General features: G+C 44.7%; 1 protein-coding gene across 2 annotated transcripts in view; it reads right to left on the bottom strand.

Moving 5' to 3' along the window:
- Pdcd6ip (programmed cell death 6 interacting protein) overlaps window positions 1-26,132 on the bottom strand; it is a 54,774-nt gene that overhangs the window by 10,385 nt on the left and 18,257 nt on the right. Inside the window, exons 6-13 of one of the 2 annotated variants that reach the window (XM_032910945.1) lie at window positions 25,223-25,323; window positions 22,954-23,085; window positions 17,308-17,530; window positions 15,760-15,883; window positions 13,995-14,172; window positions 10,995-11,106; window positions 9,830-9,999; window positions 32-280 (exon numbers count right to left, since the gene is read on the bottom strand). In XM_032910945.1, coding sequence (XP_032766836.1) covers window positions 32-280; window positions 9,830-9,999; window positions 10,995-11,106; window positions 13,995-14,172; window positions 15,760-15,883; window positions 17,308-17,530; window positions 22,954-23,085; window positions 25,223-25,323 — 1,289 coding nt within the window. The remainder of the gene's footprint in view (window positions 1-31; window positions 281-9,829; window positions 10,000-10,994; window positions 11,107-13,994; window positions 14,173-15,759; window positions 15,884-17,307; window positions 17,531-22,953; window positions 23,086-25,222; window positions 25,324-26,132) is intronic. The other variant, XM_032910946.1, reaches the window with a different exon arrangement.

Raw genomic sequence — 26,132 nt, forward strand, 5'->3', positions numbered from 1 at the left:
ATATACCTCCAATTTTAAAAAAAAAATTTACCTGTATATTTTTTAGAAGTCCCTCCTGTTTCTTCAGAGACTCTTGAACTTTAGTTGTTAGCCCACCATAGATCCGATCCAGCTCAGTGACAGAAAGAGCCTCCTCATTTATCACGCCATCTTGGGCCAGAGCTGTCAAAAACTTGCTTGTCATGTCAAAATTCACTGACTTCAGGTCATTCTCAAGACCCTCTCTTTCCTTCTTTATTTCATCAAGATTTGATAATAAGGATTTTAAGACATTTACAACCTAAACAACAAACACATCCATGGTCAATGGTAGGGCATCCCTGAGACAAAGCTCAGACTGAGGAACGCAACCCCTGAAGACAAGGTTCTCACCATTTTTTTATACATTCAAAACATTAGTACTGAAAATAAATGGGCCTGTCAAACAGTTACTGCAGAGGAAATATTCCAGACTAGGTTTGGTGTTACTCGCCTTTAATCCAAGCATTGGGAGGCAAAGGCGGGTGGATAACTGTTGATTTCAACCTGAACTACATAATAAGTTCCAGGCCAGCCAAGGCTACACAGAGAGAGCATGTCTAGAAAGGAGAAGGGGAGGAAGGGGAAGCAGGGAAGGAAGGGGAAGGGAAGGAAGGAGAAGAAGTGAAGGCAGGAGAAGGGAGAGGGGGAAAGGAGTAAGAAGGGAAAGGGGGAAGGAGGAGAAGGGGCAGAAGGGGAGGGGGAGGGGGAGGGGGAGAGAAAGGGAAAAAATGACCAGGGAAGGTAAGTCCCTGAAAGGTCCACAGCAAGATGGAAATAGTCCTTCTTTAGGGCCACTGTAAAGACCACGGGGACCCATACAAAGTGTTCAACAGAACTCCCTGCGGATGGCAGAGCATCTGCACCACGCACCTACCACTCCCTGGCACTCGACATTTGTGATTCCCTGCACAGGGCCGGCCAAGCCCACTGTGCAGCCTGGCGCCCAAGCTTTATGGCTAACAGCAAACTCTGCACACATTTTGAACTACATAGAAGCTTGGAAATCTAAGATAAAAATCAGAAACAGATCAGGACTTAAAGTTCTGTTTATTTAGTGAATTTAAACTTACCTCTTTAATTATGTGCCATAATTTTATTTGGCAAGGTGAAGTAGGGTTTGTAAGTTTAAAATGTTAGAAAATCTATATAGTGGGAGGGCTGGGGAGATGGCTCAGTGGGTAAACATTAGGACCTGAGCTTGGATCCCCAGTGCCATGTTTAAAAAGAAAAGGTGAGAAGCAGTAGCACAGCCTGTGACCACTCTCGGCTCCTACCCCACCCCAGCAGGAAGTGAAGAGGAACAGGAAGAGGAACACAGGGACTTATGGGGCTAACGGTCAAGCCAAACAATGCCAAACTGCAGACTTACTGGGAGGTCCTCTTTCAAAGAATGAGGAGAAATGATAGAGAAGATACCCAGTGGCAACCTCTGACCTCAAGCGCATGCTCCTGTACATGTGAGCATGTGTTTGCACACGCACGCACCACAAAAAATTATTTAATTTCCTATTAGCACACTAAAGTTGATAATGGACTAAGTTGATTTTAAATCTCTGTACAGACGGTATGACTAACAGGAAATGAGAATGAAAGAGGGAGGGAAGGCGAGGTGGTACCATCCTCAGGTCTCACTGCGGATGGGGTCCAGTGGGCAATGAGGGAGGCCTCCCCACCACTGCAATAGTGTAACTGCCCATGTCCACTGGCACACTGAGTGACACAAAACAGAGAGGCCTAGCAAACTAGTGGAACCTCAGAATAGGCCCGGAACTAGGCAGTGGCTGTGCCCTTATCTTTAAGCAAGTCCCCTCAGGTGCTGACAGCCCACTACCTCCCCACAGAGTCAATGGAATGGCTGGCTACTCTAGAACTCATGTAGATTCCCCATTGGTCAAAAGGCTGTATAAAATGCTTGCTGCTGTCGATGATGGTCTCCGGAATCTGTGTCCCAGGTCCATGACTCTGCCTCCCTCACCCTTTCCTGATCCCAGTTCCCACATCTCATCAGCCAAAAAGGAGTAAGCTGGAGAGAAAAGGAAATTCGCAGAAGGGCAAGCCAGCTAGGACCCACAGCTGGAGCACCACTGTCTGATGACTAACCGTGAGCCTCGGACACAGCACAGAAACTTCAACTTAGATCCTCTCACCAAACAGCAGGTCTAAATGATGGCGAGAATCACCCCCACTAGTGAGCTACCGTAAGAGCTGATGGAAGGGCCACATATGGACACAGGTTCCTCCCCAGTGACAAACTGCACACAAGCAGTGAAGATTGTGGGAAGAGCCCTAGGGTTTCTCAGAATGGGGCTAAAACCAGCTCTATTTACCGAGAAAGCCAGCCTACCTCCTGGTTTTCATGCACATCACTTTCTAACCATGGAAATAATGACTAAGTTCCTACACTTAGCAAGTCTTGTGTTATTTCAAAATGCCATGGTTCCAAGTCTCTGAAATATATCATTTCAAACAACTGATTTATGATTGTGTGAACACCACATACAGACCAAGACAGCCAGCCCTTGGTCTTGTGTCACAGGGGCCTCTGTTCTATCCCGGTAATTAATGGGCACCCACACTAGCTTAACTAGAGTTCAGACTGCCTGGTCCTGCCCTAATTTTAAGAAAGTGGATAACGAGAAAAATGGATTAAAGTGCTTACACAGACAAATGGCTAGTATAACAACAACAACAACAGCAACAACAACAACCACTGCCTAAATACTCTCAGATACTCTAATTTGAGGCTCACACACTCATTATCATATCAAAATACATAGAGATCTAATGCACTTAGTTAGTTCTCTCTTTTCAGTAGCTGCCATTATATTATCTTTCTTTAACAGGGTCCCATGTAGTCCAGGATGGCCTTTAACTCTCAAGCCTCCGAGTGCTGATATTATAGGTGTTTAAGTTTGTCGTTACTAATACATCTGCATGTAATCAGCTTTTAAAAGAACTGCCTGAATTACTTTATTAAATTAAGCTGCCAGCAGTTACTGTTCCATCAAATGTGGGACAGCTTTCTGAGTCACTGTGTCAATTACGCTGACTACCGTTCCAGTTGGTGACTCCCTTCACTTGACAAGCAGACAACAGACTGATCCGGCAAGGACGGAGGAACGGCTGGGATCTGAGACAAGGAAAAGGCATGGCAGGGTAAAAAGTCCTTAAAGAAAATACAAATGTAAACAAGTCCTTGGATAGGATGGAGTTAACAGGTCAGGGCCACAGCACAGAACCAAGAAGCAGAAGGATTAGGAGGAATCCCCACAAGCTGCCAGTGCTCCTCTCGACGTAAGGAGACAGTGACTTGTGGCAACAGGCTCAAGAGGTCCCAGTCTCTACAGAGTAATGAAGTCTATGGGAAGGGTGAGGAAGAGACACAGGCTCAGAAAGCAGATAAATCACTGAGTTGACTAAGTTTTACAAACAACAAAAATCACTCATGAACACTGAAATTAAATATCACATAATGTCCATACATCATGAACCATTAGTCTCCATTTTCATGATCATTTAAAGCTTGTAAGAATGGGGGGTGGTGAGGAAGGTAGGAAGGGGTGGGTTGGTGGGGGAATACCCTCATAGAAGCAGGTGGTTGAGGATGGGATAGGGGATTTAAATGATGGGAAACCAGGAAAGGGGATAACATTTAAAATGTAAATAAGAAATAACCATTAAACAATGAAAAAAAGAGAGAGAGAAAAATAAACCTTTTCATCTTCCTCAAAAAAAAAAAAGAATGGGAGGTGGCAGGGACAAGGCAACACATGAGGTGGCAGCTGTGTTCAGAATATAAACTGAATGAATGAATGAATGAATGAATGAATGAATGAATGAATGAATGAATGGAAAGAAGCCTATAAGAACCATTCTTAGCTTGCATGTTGTATCAAACCAAGAGGTGACTGGGCCCACAAGATCTGTCAGCTGGGTCTCAGGCTATGGAAGCCTTTATGGCCTTAACAGCACTAAATACACTAGCGGCATAAGGAGCTATCGGCTTCCCAGTCAGCTCTCAGACTCTGTCTGTCACTTTACTTCAAAGAAGGTAATATAAGGTACAAACAGCAACAGAGAAACAGGACTCAGCACAGCTAACTTGGAAGCTTTGCCTGCATGAGGGCCGCCATGCTCAGTACAGCTACGGGTACACAAGACACCTCTGGTCCACAGTCAGCCTTCTCAATGTCTGCTGATAAACATTCTCTTAGAGAGATGACTCAGAAACTAAGAGTGCTTGTTGCTCTTCCATAGGACTTGAGTTTAGTGCCCAGCACCCACACAGGGCAGCTCGCAACTGTCTCCAACTCCAGCTCCAGGGGCTCCAATGCCTTTGGCCTCCAGTGGCATCTGCACTTCTGTGCACACACCCACACCGTGCTAGACACACCCACACATGATAAACAGAATAAAAACACAAAAACAAAACAAACAACAGAGGAAAGTGTGACCATGAATGTCTAAAGAGCCTGAGTGTGGTTTGGATCCCCCATCTTGGAGAACTTAGCTCGGCACCATGTGCAAGGCTCGGGTCCCACAGACACAGCAGTGGTGAGCACAACTGTAATCCCAGGACCAAAGGAGAGGCGGAAGGGTCAGAAGTCCAAGGTCCTCTCCAGCTACACAGCAAGTCTGAGCTACATGAGACACCATCTTAAAAGAGGAACAGGAGAAAAGCCGCTCAGAAAGCATAGCTTAGGCAGTACTCCTCCAAGAAGGTTTGTTTTTTGTTTTGTTTTGTTTTGTTTTGTTTTAATGAGATACCCACTCCTCTGGCCAGAATCCCATCAGGTGAGGCCTGGCAGGCCCAAAACAAAGTCTCAGGCTCCCATGCACAAGGCCAGGTGGTAGCCCCAAGCATCCAGTGGAAGGACCTTTGAGTACAGCCCCAGCAGTTTGAACACTTTTCAGACAACAAACTTCTTCATGATAACATAAAAACATCTCCATCAGCAAACTTTGGCTTCTGAAAAAGTATATGTCACAAAACTTTATCAATTCAATAACTGTTTCAAATGGTTAGGTGTTTGTTTTTTGTTTTTCTTTTAAGAAAATAGAAACCTGACAATAAGAGACACCTTGGTGGTATTTTTATATCAGTCAGAGACAGAGTCCTTTGTTTATCTTAGCCTGGTGCCTGGCTTGGTGGTCAAAGCTCTTTTATGCCTAGGACTCATAAAAATCAAGTCAAATCAAATCAAATCCAGACAGTGCGGCACAGAACAAAGATAGACCTGCAGTCTATGATGTCACCCACAGACCTAGCCCTCCAGCAGGAACAGAGGATGTCACCTAGAGGCCCTGTGGCAGCCTGCAGAGGGAGCCACTGCAGAGGGAAAGTGTGTGGTGCACAGATGAAGAGAGAGGGAAGCGGAACAGCTTGAGTGTGGGGGGAGTACACCGTGGCACCAGACAGAATTCCTGGTAAGGTTGAAGCAGGTTTAAAAACACCAGGAATTTGTGTTTTTAATGGTCCTTCCATAATGGTCACGTGTGGGCGGATGCCTGCCTCTCCCCTGTGATGCTGGAGCACCGACAGCATGTTGCTCAGGGGAGGCACAACACAATCCGAGATGGGGTCCCAGCCTCTGTTTCCCCAGGGAGAAACAGCCGGGAGGTTGGGACAGATGTTGTGGTTCTCTATCTCCTGTGTACCCAGACACCACCAGGGACCTCAAGGAGTTGAGAATGGTGGTTCCCAGCCTCCTGTGCACCCAGGCGCTGTTGGGGACCACAATGAACAAGGGTCTGCAGGCCCACACTTCCCCTACACATCAGGCAGGAAGGGGGTGGCTGAGCCCAGGATGAGGCAAAATCTGGTCTGTTCGCTTGAGTGCCGAAGGTGTGGAGGGGCTGGAAGAGAGGCCTCTTCCAGGAGATTTATGCCCAGCTCTTTATGACAAGCCCCAGTGATCATTGATGAAGGGACTTTTCATTTACCCTCTGCCTGGCCAATCAAAGCTGATCAGGCAACTGCTGGGCAGAAGAGAGGATAGGGTGGGACTTCTACCAGCCAGGAGAGGGAAGGAGAGAGAAGTAGGCTGATTCAGCCATGAGGAAGGGGTCCAGAGGGCTGGCAAGGCAGAACCTAACTGAAGCCCAGAGGGCTAGACCAATACTGAAATACAAGTATCTCGGGATTTTGGCTGGGAAGTAGCCAGATTAGTTTAGAGGATTAAAAAAGATCAATGATTGCCCAGATAAAACTTGATTAAATAAATCTTTTGACTCTGTGTGTCATTATTGGGGAATCAGCTAGGATAAGAAAAACAGTTGCTATATTTACTGTGTACATTTATATTAAAGTTACCCTTACAAAGATATTTTCTTTGCTTTTGTATTTTGGGGGGTATGTGTGTGTGTGTGTGTGTGTGTGTGTGTGTGTGTGTGTGTTTTATGGGGGGGTGCAAGGGCAAAGGGCAGATAAGAGAAGACAGAGAGCTGTGTGGGACTAAGGTGCATGATGTGAAACTGATCAAGAATCAATAAAGTTTCTAAGAAAGGAAATAGGTTTTTAAAGTGATTCCTGATGATATCATGCTATTCTTATAGATGGGTACCTTATCCGCTCATCATCAGAGACTTCCTCTGGCAGCAGAGGAGAATAGATGCAGATCCACAGCCAGACATTATGTGGAGAAAGCCATCAAATCCCTCCCTTCCCTTAGAAGAGGAGGGGGAGACTGTTAAGAGCCAGACGGGATGGAGGACGGCAGGAGAACGAGACCCTCAAGTCAGCAGAGCACGGTGCATGTGAGCTCAGGAGACTGAAGCAGCAAGCACAGCCCACAGGGTCTGCACAGGTCTTTAGCCCAGCCCTCAGCACAGCGATCCCTGGGACTCCTGACTGAGAGGCGAGCAGATCGGTGACCGGGCGCCTGCTCTTGGGACTCTTTCCTCCCAGTAAGCTTCGTGACCAACTTCAACGTGACAGTCTTTGCCTGACTTCACTGTATCTGTTTGTCACGCTTGGCTATTGTCTCTAAAGCCTGTTGTTCTCTAGTGAGAGAGAAAGAAGAAGAAAGAGTGGGGAGGAACTGGGAGAAATAGAGGGAGAAACTGTAATCAAGATATATTCTGAGAAGAGTCTTTTTAATAAAAGAAAAAAATAAAAAAAAAATGCTATTGTGTATCTGCCCGACATTTTCGGTCTTACATGAACCACGTGGATTAGAAAACACTAATTAGAAACATTAATTTACATATATATGTATATTTGTTATGCTAACTACAGAAGACAACATGAATTTGAGAAGGTGCTTTGGGGAGGGACATGAGAAGGATTGGCGTGTGGACAGGGCTGTGGATAGGATCAAACGCATTGTACTCATCTACGAAATTCTCAAGACCAAAAAAGAGAAATAGCTAATAAATATTTCTAAGACTTAAAAAACATTGATTTTTTTTTCCCCATACAATGTATTCTGATTACTGTTTCCCTTCCCCCAATTCCTCCTGGTTCCTCCATACCTCCCTGTCCATCCAGATCCATACCCTTTCTATTTCTTTCTATTTCACAGGCATCTAAGGAATAGTAATAAAATCAAACAAAACCAAATTGAAATAAGTCAAAATAAACAAACAAAAGAGAGCAAAGAAAAAGAGCAAGAAACACACATATTTAAGACAGAGTCTCATCATATGTCCTGGCTAACCTGAACCCCTCTATGTAGACCAGGTTAACCTTGAACTCAGAGAGATCACAAGTCTCTACCTAAGTCGTTACCTAGGCACGCACTACCATGCCTGGCTTTCAAATGGCACAGTTTTACCATGAACACTCTGGGTAAACTATCATCAAATTTCATGATAAAAGTCTGAAATAGCTTTGATAGCACATGATGCTTGTCTTAATTAGCAGAGTGCTGAAGATTTTCTTGCCACCTGTCAGGAAATCCAGCTTCAATACAATAACTTAATGTTGATTATAAAAGACTTTACTTTTGTGTGCGATGGCATTAAAGAATATCAAAAGGCCTCTTAATATAAATTAACAATTTAAATTACCAAAAAAAACAAATTAAAATGCCAAAAAATGAAGGCTTACCAGTTCTGATTTTGCTTAGCACAAACAATTTTATTTTTCCATTAAAGGGAAATCAAGCCATATAAATTTATCAATACAACGCCAATGGGCTGGGACTATAGAACTTAACAAACCTTTGGTTTCAATCACAGCATGGAAAGAAAAAAAAGGACACCAAACGGAATAAGGAAGGTATGTCCCACAAGTAGCTTTCTCTAAAATTTAAAAAAAAAAAAAAGCTGCAAAGGGCTGGAGATGCCGCTCTGTAGCTCTGTAATAACACGCTTACCCAGCATGCACAAGGCCCGAAATTCAATCCCCTCCTCTGCCAGGGCAGACACAGGAGGGTTGCAGGTTAAAGACTCACTTGGGCATTTAGAAAGGCTTTGTCTCAAAAAAGAGGGGTTGGGGGTAAGCTGGGGACGCAGCTCAGTGGTAGAACGCCCGTGTAATACGCACCAGGCCCTGGTTCAGTCTGTTGCTGTACCCTGCGCTATCCTCCTTCAGCTTCCTTGCCCTCGCATCCTTACGTTCTGACCACAGCCAGCATGCAGCTGGCACTCTTGGTCACCACTCCTGCCACCCTGGTTTCCTCTCTGCTGAGCTTGCTGGTGAGCGCTGCTGCCTGGGGCCTGCTCTGCTCTCCACCCGCTACCATTTCTCATACACCAGACAAACTCAGCCATGGAGGAGCCTTACGTGTGATCACTTATTCTACCTCTGTTCTCACAAGTGTGCCAACATCCCAAGAAGACTCCCAAACTCCTGTCTAAACCCCAACAGCAAGCCCTCATGCTTTTCCTGCTGAGTTTATAAACTTGTAGCCAATCATTGTCATCTTGTATATTACTAATGTTCTGTGCTGGACAACAAGTTGAAATAAATAAAGGCTAGATTCGTTTGCTAATTTTATGAAGCACTTAACATATTATATCACACGGTAAGTCTTGCTAGAATATATAAAATTATTCTATACAAAGAGAAATAAAGAACACTATTAACAACTCTAGAAATCTACTGTGTCTAGAAATGGACCTTTCAATACACTGTGTTCCCTGCTTGCCTGGACTTATTTCTTATGGAGCGGGGAGCATCTATCCTAGTGCAATGCAACGGCCTATCCTACCTTACAACGGCCACCACTACACTCTGCCTGCGTTTTCTCTGCTCTCTAAGACTTCCCCAGGCAGAGGATCTGGGGGTTTTCTCTTTCCGCCATCATTAGCAATGTCATCCTGATGCTGCCCATTTACTAACATGCACACCTTGCCACTTTCCCCTTCAATCTAGCCCCATGTAGAATATGATGGGAGCCAGAAGAAAAATCATAAAGAACAAAGAAATTATGGTTGGAAGGCCCATCTTCTTCACCCCAAGAAGTTTCTGTCCTTTCCAAGCCTCCCCCTTTTACAAAACCCGAATTAAACACTGTTAGCATATGAAGTACCAGCTCACAAAAGTAACTCAACAAATGAAAATCCCAACAGGGATTAATCAATAACTCCATACCACTCGATGCATAGATTACTAGTTTTGAATAATGACCCTAATTTACTTCTATGTGTGTTTATGTGCCTGTGAGTGGACGTGAGTGTTTGGTACTTGGATTCAACCCCAAAGCCTGGTCCAAGCTAAGCAGTGGTCTACCATAAGCTGCACCTCAAGCCCCCTTCGGCTGTGTTAGAGTGGCAGTAAGACCCCGGCGGGTCTCTACACAGCAGCTTCAACACAGTCCCATGAACACAGGACCACCCGCCTTCTCAAGCTCTCCCTTCTCACCTCGCTGCCCTGCATGGTCTTTGCTGGGTTAGCAGAAGGGATGGCGGCATTCAGCTCCGGCTCTGGCTTACACAGAAGGGCGATGGTGTCTCGGTGGGACTGGTAGCGCTCCTTCACCTGTCCATCCGCTTGTACCGCTTTATCTAAAACGGCTCTGAACTTGGCTCCCTCTGGGGAAAGAGTTTCCAGAACTCAGCAGGCTGACAGGGCTGATTAGATTACTAAAGCTCTGGTCCTCAGTTTGCTCTTCCTTCCCTTCTGTAGGCCCTAACTCACTAGGCAACAGACCTCGACTTCTATCCATCTGGGCAGTTGTGATTTAGGATAAAAGACACAATTACTTACGAAGCTAGGGTACAGTAATTTGTAGTCACTTGGTTAACATTTGCCCAGTGAAAGAAAACAGACATTTGTCCAGTTTCTTTCTAGAACTCATAAATACAGAAAAAAAAAAATCATTCATGCCAAAATAGGGTAAAACTCACTGAAAAAGTACTCCTCTCTCAAGGAATGCTCTCACTTCAAAGAAAAATAGGATCATTTTCAGAGATACCTAACAGAAATATAAAATCTCTAACTAAAATGAAGACATTTATTGTAAGCACAAATCTTAATAATCAAATTTTAAAGATTATTTATTTATTGTACATAAGTACAATGTCACCGTCTTCAGACACACCAGAAGAGGGCATCAGATCCCATTACAGATGGTTGTGAGTCACCGTGTGATTGCTGGGAATTGAACTCAGGACCTCTGGAAGGGCAGCCAGTGCTCTTAACTGTTGAGTCATCCCTCCAGTCTGATAATCAAATTCTTAAAAAGCATAATTTATTTCAAAGTAGCTGTTAAGGCTCATTTTTTTAATCACCTAGAATTCACTACTAAGTCAAAAGGGAATTACCAGATCATAAATATCACTTCACACATGTCTTTAAAATGGGGCTTGGAGAAGCCCAAGACTTCTGTCATCAGCTTCACTGCGCCTGTCAGTGAACCTACGTGAGCGTCATTACTCACTACTGTTTGTCTTTGCTAAGGATAAGTGCCTGGGTTTTCCTTATTCACACACAAGTTAAAAGATGAGTTTACAACTGAGTCTAACTTTAAAAACTATTTGGATAAAGGGGAACTTCCTCTCACACAGCTCATTTGTGCCATGGTTACCTGCTCGTAAAGGCTTGTACAGGTCATTAGATGGAGTCCTTTGCCACCGGTCCTTGAATTTTGCTCTTAAGTCATTATCAGTTGCTTCTTCTTCATCCAACAATCTTAGTGACTTAGGAAAGTAAACAAAAATCATTGTTATCATTTTAAAAAAGAAACTTCAAACATTTTTGTTGTTGTTTATAAGTTCTGAGAGGGTTGTTCATATGGTTTGGTTTTATGAGTGTCTCTTACATAGACCTGGCTAGCCCAGAACTGGCTATGTAGAGCAGGCTGGCCTCAAACTCATTTCCCTGAGTTGGAATTATAGGTATAAGCCACCAGGCCTGCTATTGTTTTTAATGATCATATCCAGTAAAGGAAGACAACTAATGAGGAGGAAGTATTTCAATACCACTAACTGACTGCTGTGCAGATTTTGTTCTGTTGGAAATGGTCTCAGAATACAACCCTTACTAGCCTCAGATCTGTTATCTTCCTGCCTTCTAAGTGCTGACATTATAGTTGTGAGCCACCACATCAGCTTAGTACACAAAATGGTACATTTCTGTTGCAGAAATCTGAGTCACAACATGACAGAAACTTGATCTGGGGAGGTAGCTCAGTAGTAATGGAGAGCTTGCCTAACAGGTGCCAAAGTACTAGATGTGTGTGTGTGTGTGTGTGTGTGTGTGTGTGTGTGTGTGTGTGTGTGTGTGTGTGTGTGTGTGTGTGAGAGACAGAGAGAGAGAGAGAGAGAGAGAGAGAGAGAGAGAGAGAGAGAGTGTCAGAGTCAGGGTTAAGGGTAGCTATTCTCTTTCTCAGTGAGAGAAAACAGGGTGCTCGACGGATACAGTGCCTGCTGAGCGCGCACAGCCATCGCTTCAGTCTCTAGCACCACATAAAAAACAGGTATAGTAAGCATGGTGGTGGCGTCATAAGCCTTTAATCCCAGCACTTGGGAGGCAGAAGCAGGCAGATCTCTGAGTTCTAGGCCAGCTTGGTCTACAGAGTGAGTTCCAGAAAAGGACTACTCAGAGAAACCCTGTCTCAAAACAACAACAACAACAACAAAAACCCCACAGGACAGCAATCAAGTATAGTGTCAAGCGCCAGTAATTTCAGCACTCAGGAAATGGAAGCAGGAGGATTAGAAGTTCAAAGTCAACATTCCGACATGGAGAGGAGAGAGGCTGGGGTGGTTTGAACAAGGATGGCCCCTTAAGGCTTACATATCTGAATGCTCAGTCATCAAAGAGTGGCACTATTTGAGGACTCAGAAGTGTGGCCTTGTTGGAGGAAGTGTGTCACAAGGGTCTGAGGTGTGAGAAGCCCACACAGACCTCAGTTGGCTCTCTATGGATCAGGATAACTCTCTCAGCTGCTGCTCTAGCACTACAAGTGCTACCATGCTCCCCACCAAGTTGATAACGAGCGAGCGGACCCTCAGGAACTGTAAGCAACCCCCCAACCAAATGCTTTCTCTGCCTTAGTCAAGGCATTTCTTCACAGCAAGACAACAGTGACTAAGACAGGAGCTCGCCAGGCTCCACCCTAACCAGCAGCTGGTGGCTGCTGGGGGAGGCAGTGTTTTCCTTCTGTGGTGTGGGCTCTTATGGGCTGTCTACACGGATAGCATCCATGTGCATGCTAGCAGCACTAACTGGACTTACTGGAGGTTGGGGAGAGCAAGAGAACGTGAAGGTAGGAAGGGTAAGTATGGGAGTGGTCTGAGAGGTTGGAGGGGCACTGGAGCTGGGGCTGAAAATATGACATACATGTATGAAACAGGCAAAGAATACAGTTTTTAAATTCTAAAACTAAAATAAAAAAGTAGCTCAGCTGGAAGATGTTAGCCTAGCTTCCACAAAGGCCTGTTCGATGTCATAAACCAGGGTCAGTGATGGACATCTGTCCTTCTAGCCCTTGGCAGGAGTCGGGGGAGGGATATCAGGCTCAAGGTCATCATCCCCAACTACTCCTAGGCCTGCCCAAATTTCATGAGATTATTTAAAACTAGAAAGAAAGAAAAATAACCACAAAAAGAAAACACTGAGTGTAAGAGTTGTCGGGTGTTTAATACCTTTCTAATAGCTAAAAAACAACACAAAACAAAACAAAACGCCATAAACCCTACCTAGAAGAATTCGCTTTAAACCCAGAGCTCAAAGAATCTGTAGGACACAGGGAACGTGAATTCAGGTCAAACCTCATTCAACATTAAACACAACATGGGCCATGGGATACAAGGACAGGGTGCGAGTGCACGTGAATGAGTGCATGTGTAAAACCTACAGTAGTCTCACTTCTTAGTTTAAGATCTTAACTCAGGAGAAGTGTGATTCCACGTTTACTAAGAAACCTGAAGTCCAGGTCTGGGGCTGCAGCACAGTTGGTAAAGTGCTTGCCTAGCACTGTGTTCAGTCCCCAGCGCTGCATAAGCTGGGTGTGAGGGTACACACTTGTAATCACAGACCTCAGGAGGTGCAAGCAGGAGGATCAGAAGTTCAAAGTCATCCTTGGGTACATAGGCCAGCCTGGATAGCAGAATCAAAACCATGAACAAAAACAAAACCTGATATCTAATACAGAGCCTAATGTTTATACACAAAAGAGATGACTAATTATGAAGTGTTAAGCCTGAACAGTTTGTTTGATTCCCACCAGTATGCACCAATCAATGGCCGTATGATTAATTTAGCTAATACGCATGTATTTTCCCCTAAGAATGGCTCACTGTTCCTCAGTGGAATTCTTCCTGAAGCTAAAAGGCAAATAAGGCACAGTGACTCAACCAGGCAGAGTGCTCCCCCCCAGAAACCCATGAGTCTGAATTCTACAGGCACAGAGTGCTCCCCTCTGGAAACCCATGAGTCCTAATCCTACAGGCACTGAGTGCTCCCCCTGGAAACCCATGAGTCCTAATCCTACAGGCACGGAGCGCTCCCCCCGAAAACCCATGAGCCCTAGTGGACGCCATGAGAACAGTTTCTAGTTGAGAAGGCGTCTTTCCAAACGTACCTCCTCTAATATTTCCCTATTTCTTTGCAGCAGCTCAGGCAGCTCTTTTATCAGCTGGTCGACAGTCTGGATGCCTCCCTGCTCGACTACAGCTGTGGACTTGGTAAGTATAGACTGAGGTACAGTGTCTCCAGACACATCTTCAATTGCTGCTGGAAGGTTAAGGGAAGCCAGTACTCTGCAAAATAGGAAACAAGTTGTGTCATGTGCAAGTCTACACTGCCTTTAAAATAGCAGTCACTTTAGGCACATATCTTTAATCCCAGCACTTGGGAGGCAGGTGATCTCTGAATTCAAGGCCAGGCTGGTCTACAGAGTGATTTCCAAGATAGCCAGAGGGATCAAACTCAAGTGATCAATGCCTGCACCCACTGATCTGTCAGGAAAACCTAAATTTTGGAAAGGCGATAAATGACTAAGGGTGGTAGAAAGAAGCCCAGTGGTAGGAGTGCACCTAGCATATAAAAGCTGGTATCAGTCCTGGGCACCCTCCATACCCTTACCCACCCTTGTCCCTCTGTAGTTCTGAAGCAAAATAAACCCTTTACATTGCTTTTGTTGTCTAGGTACTTTATCAAAACAACAGAACAGAAACCAAGACACCCCCTCGGGTAGTTTCCACAGTATTCTGTCACATGATAAAATACTGAGTATTATGGGCTGAGTCCTCCCTGGGTCTTGGTCCCGGCTGGAGGTGCTTTGGAGTGCGGGGCCCTTTCCAGGTGAGGGCCACGTGAAGGCAGTGGATCAATGGAGGACAGGCTACAGAAGTCATGGCCCAGCTCCACCTCGTGAGCATGCCATAATCAGTCCCCCCATGTTCCTGCTACCATGGCCAACTGCTCCCACCCTCAAACCTGCCCTACCACATCCTCTCAAGCCATGAGCCAAAACGAAGATTTCCTCCCCGGGATGCACCCTGTAGGTACTGTGTGGCAGTAATGGACAGAATGACTGCTGCACACAGCGAGGGCTGCATGCACTCTAGTGGCCCAGGTGGTGCATAATGTGGCAAACAAGAATGACATGATATACACACTACAGTGTTACATATATGACAAACTGCAGAGCACACAGGCATGTGAGAGTAGCCATGAACTAAGGACAGAGGGACTGAGGGGGAAGCGTGAGGACTGATTTAGGTCATGTTCTCTTTGTAGTAGTTACATGGACACATGCACTCAGCAGACTGAATAAACTACATTTTAAATGAGTACATTTCATCATATGAAAATTATACCTAATTTTTTAACCCATGGAATGTTTTCTTAATTCAATATAAAAATTGGGTTACAGTCCAGTTCCACGAGTTTTTATTACATGCATTTATTTTGTTGGGTATGCACGCGGACAGTCTCGGCCACAGTGTATGGGTCCCAGGAACAGACGGAAGGCTTGGCAGCCTGTACTTTTACCTGCTGAGCCGTCTCACCAGCCCGGACCATGCCTCTTAAAGGGCTCATCTCCACCCATTTTTGCCTCAATCAATCTCTTGAAATACAAAACAGGAGTGAAATATTCTCACTTTTTTTTCTATAATTCCATTCCTTCCAACTCTAGATTACCTAAGCTGCTTTTTAATAAAATGACTACAAGAAAGGAGAGAGTGACTCTGTGTGTGTGTGTGTGTGTGTGTGTGTGTGTGTGTTTCATTTCCGAGCTCATAAAGCTAAAAAGAAAAAACTAACAACTAAAAAAGTTCATAAATTATTCAAAACACAATCCTGAGAACCTTTAAGTAGTTCTGAAAGCCAGGTTCACCTACCCATTTGCCAAAGTCGTAGCTTCTCTCATCTGAGCGATTGATCTGTTAACCAAGTCAGCTTTCCTCTGACTAAACACAGCCAGGGACTGCTGCACAGACACAGGCACCATCTTCTCAAACAAATCTAAAACAAGAAAGATCCAAGTAAATGATACAGAACCGACCCAAACTACAGAATGACCGCTCACTTTCTGAGTAACAGCAGCCGTGGAAAGATGTCTAGACCACGCTGTGGGCAGAAGCCGTGACCGCTTCCTTTTGAACCTTTGTTTCCCTTAAGGTTTTAAGTCCTCATCTGAGTGATCTGGTGGCACTGCCCACTTGCCATTAGACAGACAGACTGTGGTCACAGTTCATCATCTCCCAGCCCTGCAGTCTTGGGGAAGAGCCCCCTCTGGGCCTCAGCATCCTCATCAGTGGCACAGAAATCAGTCATAGTTCCCGTGCCACACAGCTGACGTGAGAGATAAACACTCACCTTAGGATGCTTAGCAATCACTGCGCGTGGTGCATGCTTTCTGTCTACTAAATACACATAAGTTCAACAGCCACTGCCCAGGAACACACCACACATATTCACACTATCAAAAGACGGCTGAAGAACATTAATCTAATGCAAATACTACCCTAGAAAGATACTGGTTTAAAAATTATTGATCCAAGTATGGGGGCTCATGCCTGTAATCTCAACCCCGAGAGGCTAAAGCTGGAGAACTGGGAGTTCCAAGTCACAGCCGAGGTTACAGTGAGCTGAAGGCAGGCTAGGCTGGGCGACAGGGAACCTCGGTCTCAGGTGAGAAGTGAATAAACAAGCGTGTGTTACGTGTGTTATTACAGTGACGGTACTTCAGACACAACAAATGCTCCTCAGCAGAATGGCCTGGCTTGTCTCCAGTCCTACTCCTACCAACTGTCTCAAACATCCCGCCTGGTTTGTACGTGACAGATGCTTCACCGCGTACTGTCCCCTTAGAAACCTCACAGAAGACACCACCCTTAAATTTCCCACACTTTCCTGTCCAGTAGCTGGTAGCTTGTTTGCTTGTCTCACTCATCCTACAGCCAAGCAAGGCCTCAAACTCAGCCCCCGGCCTCAGCCTCCCAGGTGCTGGGACTTCAGGTACGCAGCACCATGTCTATTCCCACATTTCTTTTAAACAACATAAATGAATGTTATGATCTAATTGTTAGAAAGAGAACCTAAGACTTTACATGAATCACACAGGTCAACCTAGACAAAAAAGAAGGACGCACCAAAGCATCATCTTCTTCATGGAAAAGGGAAGATAAAGCCAAGCGGTGGTGGTGCACCCTTTATCTCAGCACTTGGGGAGCAGGGGCAGGCAGAGTTTAAGGCCAGCCTGGTCTGGAGAGTGAATCCCAGGACAGCCAGGGCTACAGAGAAAGCCCGACTCAAAAAAAAGGAAAATAAGTAACTTTTAGGGTCTATGAGGGCAAAGAAAAGAAAGATAGAGAAAGGAGAGAGGAGGGAAGGAAAGACCTGGAGAAAACACAAATGCACTACAGTGTATGTGGAAAACAGCATACCCGTGAACTTCTGGCTGATGGGTACATTAACTGGAGTGGGTTTCACAAGCGTGGCTTTGCCGATAGGATCCAGATCCTTAAGGTCCGGAACACGGTCATGATAAATAAAATCATTATCCTTCTTTGCTGCAGCCAGGGCACGGTTGATTTTGTCAGAAAAATCCTTCACATTGACATATTCATCATAGCGAGAGGCCACATTCTTAATCAGTTCTGCTGCATGCTGAAAGTAAGCATTATAGAGAGGCTGTTTACAGGTGAAGGCTTCTCTACCAAGCTTTTTTAAGCTCCCAGGATTTCCAGTGCTGTGCTTGACAGGACAACCTGGAAATTCCGTGACAAAGTACCTAAGACTAGAGAGGGGCAAACGCCCCTGTAAATCCACAAATGAGCTGCCAAGGCAGGAAAGGAAAGGTAGGCCAATCCACATAAACTGACACTAATGAAGGCTGGATGTTAAGTAATTCCCACAAGCTGTACAACCGTTAAGGATAATTAAGAAGTACTAAACACCTTTATGGGGCCCTAAGACAAAGGTCTTCAAACTATAGAGTAAGCAATCAAGGGGTTGGGAATTTACTCAGTCGTAGAGCACTTGCCTAGCAAGGGCAAGGCCCTGGGTTCGGTCCTCAGCTCCGGAAGAAAACAAAAACAGAGTAAGCAATCAGAGATGCAGCCCCTCCACACTGACAATTCTGATAAAAGAATTGTCAGGGATGAAACAAGCACTTGTTTTAACACCTGCCATCGTAAGCTACAAAACTTCTTAATTCTGCATATAAAACACTAGCCATGTAAAAAATCATAAGTTACTAGTAACTCAGTCCATGTCAAAGATTTTTAACATTCCTGGCTGAATGTTTAGGTCCATACTGGGACTAAGTTTAAAAAAAAAAAAAAAAGATAAAAGACTTGAAAAGCACAATCAGTGTAATTTACCAGACCTTTCGGCTCATAGAGAACTGTGTAAACTTGATCCATGATGAGATACAGCAAGCCCAAAACACCAAAACCACCCTACATAAAATAGTGGTTTAATACTAGACTATCTGCTTACATAATTCTCTGAAATATTCTAATTTAAATTTAAAAATGTCAAGGCTTTAGATAAAGCACCACATTTTCATCATTGGGACAAACATCTCAGGAGGTCAAAGGCTTGGTCCTCAGCATGGGAGGCTAACGTAAGAAGGGCAGCTTCATAGAAGGTGTCCAGACACTGAAGTACTCCACAAAAGGACGCAGAGATCAGCTTCTTACTTGCCCTCTCTTGCATCTTGGCCATAGGTGAAATGGTTTGCACACTGCACCATGAGGTACTGGCTCATTGCAGGACCAAAGGAAATACTCATGGGTAAAGCCTTCAAAACTGGAGGACAAGAAAACTGACTGGCATGATGGTTTGTTCATTTGTCTGTCTGTATGTCTCTGTCTCTGTCTGTCTCTGTCTCTGTCTCTCTGTCTGCCTGTCTGTCTGTGTCTCTCTCTCTGTCTCTCTCTGTCTCTGTCTGTGTCTGTCTGTCTCTGTCTGTCTCTGTGTCTGTCTGTCTCTGTCTCTCTCTCTCTCTCTCTCTCTCTCTCTCTCTCTCTCTCTCTCCTTTTTCTCTAGTTTTTCATGACAGTATGGTGGTCCCTGGCCCAGGGAGTAGCACTATTAGGGGGTGTGGCCTTAGAGTAGGCATGGCCTTATTGGAGGAAGTGTGTCACTGTGGAGGTGGACTTTGAGACCTTCCTCCTAACTTCCTGGAAGCCAGTCTTCTCCTATCTGCCTTTGGATGAAGATGTAGAACTCTCAGATCCTCCAGCCCCATATCTGCCCAGACACCACCATGTTCCCATCCTGATGATAATGGACTGAACCTTTGAACCTGTAAGCCAGCTCCAATTAAACGTTGTCCTTATAAGAAATCCCTTGGTCATGGTGTTTGTTCACAGCAGTAACACCCCACGAGAATAACAGGGTTCCTCTGAATAGCCTTGGCTGTCCTAAAACTCGCTCTGTAGACCAGACTGGCCTTAAACTCAGAGATCCGCCTGCCTCTGCCACCTGAGTCTAGGATTAAAGGTGTGTGTGCCACCACCTCCTGGCAGCTTTATTTTTTATTTATTTTTGTGTGTGTATGCATACAGGTGCACTGGGAGGTCAAAGGACAACTTCCAGGAGTCAGTCCTTTCCTCTACCACATGGACTCTGGGACTTAAACTCGACAGCAAGGACCATCACCCTGGCTGGGTGTTCCCTTTCCTTTTGTTATCTTAGTAGAACAGAAACAGACACAAGGTTCTTTAAACATAATAAAAATCTTCGTTCTTCCAAAGGTCCTGAGTTCAAATCCCAGCAACCACATGGTGGCTCACAACCATCTGTAATAAGATCTGATGATGCCCTTTAGGGTTGGGGATTTAGCTCAGTGGTAGAGCGCTTGCCTAGCAAGCACAAGGCCCTGGGTTCGGGTCCCCAGCTCTGAGAAAAAAAGAACCAAAAAAAAAAAAAAAAAAAAAAAAAATCTTCACTCCCTAAGTTGGTACTATGCTTAATATAAACATGTAACATTCCTAGAAGCAGAAAAGTGAAAGCCACCAGTATCACCATGGTCCCAGACACAGCAAGCAATTGGACAAGCAGGTAATCACATGTATAAAAAAAGAACTCAGTTATAGGTGACTCATTCAGAGTTACTAAACTGATATGTGTAAGTAGTGCTTGACACAAATACATACAGCAAGGTACAAGCGCACGACCCCAAATGTGAAGCAACAGAGGAAACAGATCTACTCTTAATAACACAAAATGTAGGCTACACTTTAAAGCATCTAAGATCAATATGAAACTACAGAGAAAGGAGGACTGGCATACAAAGATCTGCGGTATAGCCTAGGAAAAAATACAAATTTACACGCAAATCAAATTTGATTTGCAAATTCACTGAACAGCTCCTCAAACAGAACCTTAATTTGAGGCATCCCGAAAACATGGAGAATGGAGCACACAGAGCATCCTTAGTGGGAACTGCTTAGATCAAGTCAGAAACAATGGATGGATGGCACCGTAAGACACAAGCAGCCCAGACAAAAGCAACACCAACTGATTAACCTAACAGGAATCCATAAAAAAGATGGGATACTGAAGGCCTCGTGCACTGAGCAAGGGTCAGCCTACCCAGTTCTGAAGGTAGAGTTAGCAGATGACAAGAGGTGAAGAGAAGGACTGAAGCGGGAGAAGGCAGAGGAGCACACACCAGGAGAACACGGCACAGACTCAAATGGGAAGCACGGGTGTAGAGGACGATTCCTTCCCACACCATCGAGCAGAGGAGCCTCTACACAGCCGTGCTAGAGCCACCAAAGGCCACCCAGGAAAGCCAGTCATATTCCAACACATGTAAATAAAAAGTATCTCACAGAGACAACTCTGAACCATCCATTCATAAGGAAACACGAATCAAGCCCTGTTTAAGCAGGAAGGGAAGAGGAGAAATACCTTAGCCCTAGCACTTGGGAGGTAGAAAGTGGCCAATCAGGAGTTCACAGTCATCCTCAACTACATAGTGAGTGTGAAGTAAACCTTATGTAAGACTATGTCTCAAAATAAATAAATAGGGGTTGGGGATTTGGCTCAGTGGTAGAGCGCTTGCCTAGGAAGCGCAAGGTCCTGGGTTCGGTCCCCAGCCCCGGAAAAAAATAAAAAAATAAAATAAATAAATAAATAAATAACAACAAATGTGTATTATAACTTTCTAAATTTACTAAGGAAGTACTACCCAAAAATATTGAAAATTCCATGCTAAAGAAACTAAATTAGGCCAAGCAGTGGTGGTGTATGCCTTTAATCTCAGCACTCAGGAGGACGAGGCAAGCAGATCTCTGAGTTCAAGACCAGCCTGGTCTAAAAGGAGTTTTCTAGAATGGCCAGGGCTATGCAGAGAAAAACTGCCTCAAAAAAAGAGAGGGGATGGGGAGAGAAGGACTGAGAGAAGAAAGGAGGAAGGGAGTGAGGGAAGGAGGGAGGAACTAACATTTTAAGTGTGCAACCATAGTAGCAAAACACATACACAAAGCTTCTAGGCAAGGCAGTTAGAAAGTACTGCTGTGTTCTAAAAAGTCAAAAACAGACAGGCTCTTCCAAAGAGAGAAAGAAGAAATGTATCAGAAACTGACCAATGGACTCAAGGGCAGCAAGAAAAGTCAGACAGTATGCCACTCCTGTCCTGGGGTCTCAGGGACAGACTGGACCCTGGTGAAAGAGACTGCCAATCCTGCCTCAGAAGGAGCCCACACTTGTCAAATGTCTCAAATGCAGACACAGGATCTGGTGACAAAGTGGCTCTCCCAAGCAGAACAGGTCAGCAGTAGAGGGAGGAGCTCCAGTTTTCCATTTGACAACACCCATGATGGCTGGTGGCCACCTTGAGTAGAACTCTACTATAGAGCTGAGCTACCCTGGAGGCCTGAGAACAAGAAGCAACAGGTTAGAGCCTAAAGTCAAGCTGCCACAGAGTGAGACACAACCCTCAGAGGTAAGCCCAAAGAACCAGACCACTAGGCTATGTCCAAGCCTGCAGGCAGAAGTGTACGGGGAGGTGGACGCTGACTCAGCATCTGAGAATGGCCCTGGGTCTGAGGTCACATGTGATCACTCTCTGGAGCCATGTACCTGCCCACAAGGACACTGACCTAGAAGCTAAACTCTGATGCTCCAGCAGACTTTTGCCATCCATGGCCACATGCCCCTACCAAAGTACTTAACGCTCAGTGGGTTTGAACCTCACGACAGCTACCCCAGTACAGAGCTCAGCGGGGCTCACTTGCCACACTGTCGACAGTCAGACACCAGAGGGCTGGGGACTGGGTAATCTCAGGCTGGCAGATAGAACTGCCCAGTACACAGCTCCAGAGCTCAAAGAACATGGCGGACACCCTCACAGGAAAAGGAGGAAAGTGACTCTGGTGAAGGCAGCTGGGACGCAAGCTGACACTTGTCCAATCCACAGTCAGTGCAACCACACAGTCAGCTACTGTCCCTAACAGCAGCTGCCCTGAAGACGACAGAAAGACATCAGCCCTGCATATTACCTGTTTAGGGCTTTGCTGTGTGCTTCTCTTTTCACCTTTTGGTAAAATTTAACTGAAGAAGACACCTGACGTGGACCTCTGGCTTCTAGACATAGACGTAGACATAGACATAGACATAGACATAGACATAGACATAGACATAGACATAGACATAGACAGACATAGACATAGACACGGAGAGAGAGAGAGCGAGAGAGAGAGAGAGCAATCGAACGAGCAAGAGCAAGGGCACCTGCCCCATACACACAGTGTAGAAGCAAAAAAGAATCTCACAGGGAAAAGACCAGAATGCATAACCCCACATCCCTCTAAAACTGTGGGGTTACAACCTCCAGTTGACCAGCCTACCACACAAGCTACGCAAATAATTAATTTAGAATACTTTTACATTAAAATAAGCATGGACAAAAAATAAAACGGGATAAAAATTTAAATGCAATTTTTAGATAACACGTAAGATTTTACAAAGCATGTTTGTGGGTAAAATACAAAGATAAAAGCCACCACTTGCCTCTGCTGATAAAGACAATATATGGGAAACCTGGGTCACTCAGCAGAAACAGGAAGACTCACCTGCAACCTTGCGATCTCTTCCCCAAACTTCTTCTGCTGCTTGGCCAGGATGGACTGGTGGTACTCAGCATTGGCCTGCATGATGCACTGCTTTGCAGCCAGGGTAGGGAATACCTCCTGGAAATAAAAATACTGACCAGGGGAAAGTCCAACCACACAAACCATCACAGACAACAAGGATGCAGGAAGAGAAAGGAGAAGGAGACAGAAATTACAATCACCCAGTAATGGTTTAGACAGTTAGTCATTAGGTGTGAGCAGAGAAGACCTCCTGGTTTTGCAGGAATTGCCATCTGTGAATTCAATTTTCTGTCAGTTAAAAAATTAGGGTTTGTCTGTTTGTTTGTTTGTTTATTTGTTTTAAGCTGTTAAATGAAGCCAATTCAGGTTTTTTAAAGCTCATTCTATGGAGTCAGAAAATCAGCATTTTGTTTACAGGAAGAAAGGCATGCACTAGAAAGTTGGGAAGTTCGTGGGGGAATGAATCCCAAGCCCAGCTTTAGATGCTTTCTTAGCCCCTTACCCAGCCTTCAGGCCCCTATAGCACCGTTACTCACATACACTAATGAACTGCTCTAGAGCTGACTGTGTCATCATGGTTAAAAGACAAAAGACAGTAAGGTAAGTTCTCACGCAAACTCACATGCCAGGATACTAGAATAAAGATATGGTAGCCAATAAAAAATGACTTAGTATCATATGAATATTAACATTTCAGTATTACAGACTCAAAAATATATCCCAAACATACAAATACACCAATTACTGTGATGATACAGTGTAACTTTGCCCTAATTTATTTTTGAAATCACTATAATCTGATATACTTAAATCCAAACGTAAACCAAGAAAGGCATGATATTGTTAGGGGCTCTTCCAAAATGTCGAGTCCTATCCTGCAATTTCACTGTTTTCATTAAATACATGGTATTTTTAAAAACCAATGAATACACTATATAAGTGTTCTATTAAGAACCAAGTTACTACCGTGTTTTCTGTCTGCTAAAGAAAAACCCCAGCACTCTGAGCCACTGCTTGCAGACATCCAGTTAGAACCAGTACTGACTTGCTGCTTATGGACATCCAATAAGAACTGGATAAGAAAATACCACAGGAGACTCAGTGAAGAGAGAAATTCAGACATTGCAGACTAAAACTGCCGGCACTCCAAGAAGGCTGGAGCGTCTCTGTAAAGACGTTTCAGGAGACACAGGCAGGTGCAGAGGTGGCGTCCAAGTCTTTGAGATGACAGGACCGTGGTCAGACTGGAACAGGACTGAATTATTGATGCGACAGGATGTGACAGTGCACTGAGCAATTACCCATAGTGAGAGGGTCTGAGTAATGGCAGCAACACAGGAGGATCCTGGACAGACTTCTAAACTGGGGCACCTCATGTATTGTAAGTGCTGGGAACTGCCTAGCAACAGCCTCAAGCCTGGTGTGCCTTAAGTCCCTAGATCTTGACATTCGCCCTCCTCTGCTCACGTACTTACTACTCAGCACCTTAGGTCTACTTTGAACTGTACCCTATGTTTTCTGCGGTTTCATAATTTATAAAGATTCCTGAATAACATCAACTCACGGATTCTCCTACAGACACCACCAATACCACAGATAACCAAGTTCTTGCCCAGCTATGAAGAAGAGTAGTTGAAACATCCTTCGTGCCCACATCCGGGTACACACTTTGTCACCTCCAAGCCATCTGGGAACAGTCTTCCCCACTCCCTAGAAAGGCTTACAGTGAAGCAATGCTTCCTGCAGTGTGTGGTCAGGACAGCTGCCCTGCCTTCACTGTTCATTAGCAACCAAACCTGCCATCTATGCCTGCTGGGAAAACCTAACTCTAACCAAGGAAACAGATGCACTTAGGCTTTCTTTCCTTTCTTTATGTCTGTTTTTGTGCTTTAAGGCTCATCCCTAAGAAAACAGGATAATAATTTAAAATGTGAGTCACCAACATGCTCCACCTCCATGCTTCTCCCAAAACTATCAACAACCAGAATGATAGTAAGATGGAGACAGGTGGCCAGAGTTTTCCAGAAAGAGCTTCAGCTCAGGAAAAGAAGCTCAGTAAAGAGCAAATAGAAAGGTGTCCCCCAACAGAGCAGCTCATGCACCTTAAACAGCATTCTAAAAGCTGTTCTTCAAATGTTTCCATTGAAACACCACATTCATTTGTTAGAACATACTCTTCAACTTGTTTCTCATACATAAATATCCCCACATGCCCGACCGCCGACCATCCACGAGGGCGGTAACTGACCTTGGGGAGGGCATCTTTGTACTGACACTGTTTGAAAGCATCGCCAAAGTAATCCGCAGCCTGATTGGCCAGCTTCGCTATGATGGCATCTTTCATCTTATCTGGAATAAAATGTTAAACTGATCATTATAACTAAAACAAATGAGACAAGGGCCAGCAACAAAACTCAGCAGGTAAGGGACGCCCTGCTCACCTCTGACAGTCAGCACTCCACCCCAGAGCTCACAGTGAAGAACACCAAGTCCTCAGAGTTTCCTTTGGCCTCCACATCATAAGCACCATGGCACACATGTGCCTACATCCTCTCCCCTTTCCAACATATTCACCCCCCCACCCCTCACACACACACACACACACACACACACACACACACACACACACACACAAATAAAACAAAATAAATGAATAAATGACATAACCCCATGACACAGACACAAATTATTTAAAAAAAGTCTACATTTGGGACTGGAAGGATGGCTCAGCAGTTAAGGACACTGGCTGGCTGCTCCTCCAGAGGACCTAGTTTCTGTTTCCAGCAGCTACATGGCAGCTCCTAACTGCCTAGCACCCAATGGTACCAAGCATATGAGTGATGCATAGATAGAAATTATCTACAATATACAGACGCATTTAAATGAAAAAAAGACAAAAGTAAAATTTATACATCTAAGAAATCAATAGTGATGAAATTTAGTCTTCTGCACAAAAAGTATTCCATAGGTAGCAAAACATGATGATGCCAATTTACAGAAACCTAGCACTTTGGGCATAGAGCCAGGAAAATCAAAAATTCAAAGCTATCTTTGGCTACCTAGCGAGTTCCAGGCCAGCAAGGCTCCATAAATACCTGTTTCTAAACAAGTAAGTAAACAAGTAATTCCGTGAACAAGTCAAGGACACTGGTGAACAA

The sequence above is a fragment of the Rattus rattus genome, chromosome 8 (assembly GCF_011064425.1).
Source record: "Rattus rattus isolate New Zealand chromosome 8, Rrattus_CSIRO_v1, whole genome shotgun sequence".
Classification (NCBI taxonomy): Eukaryota; Metazoa; Chordata; class Mammalia; order Rodentia; family Muridae; genus Rattus; species Rattus rattus.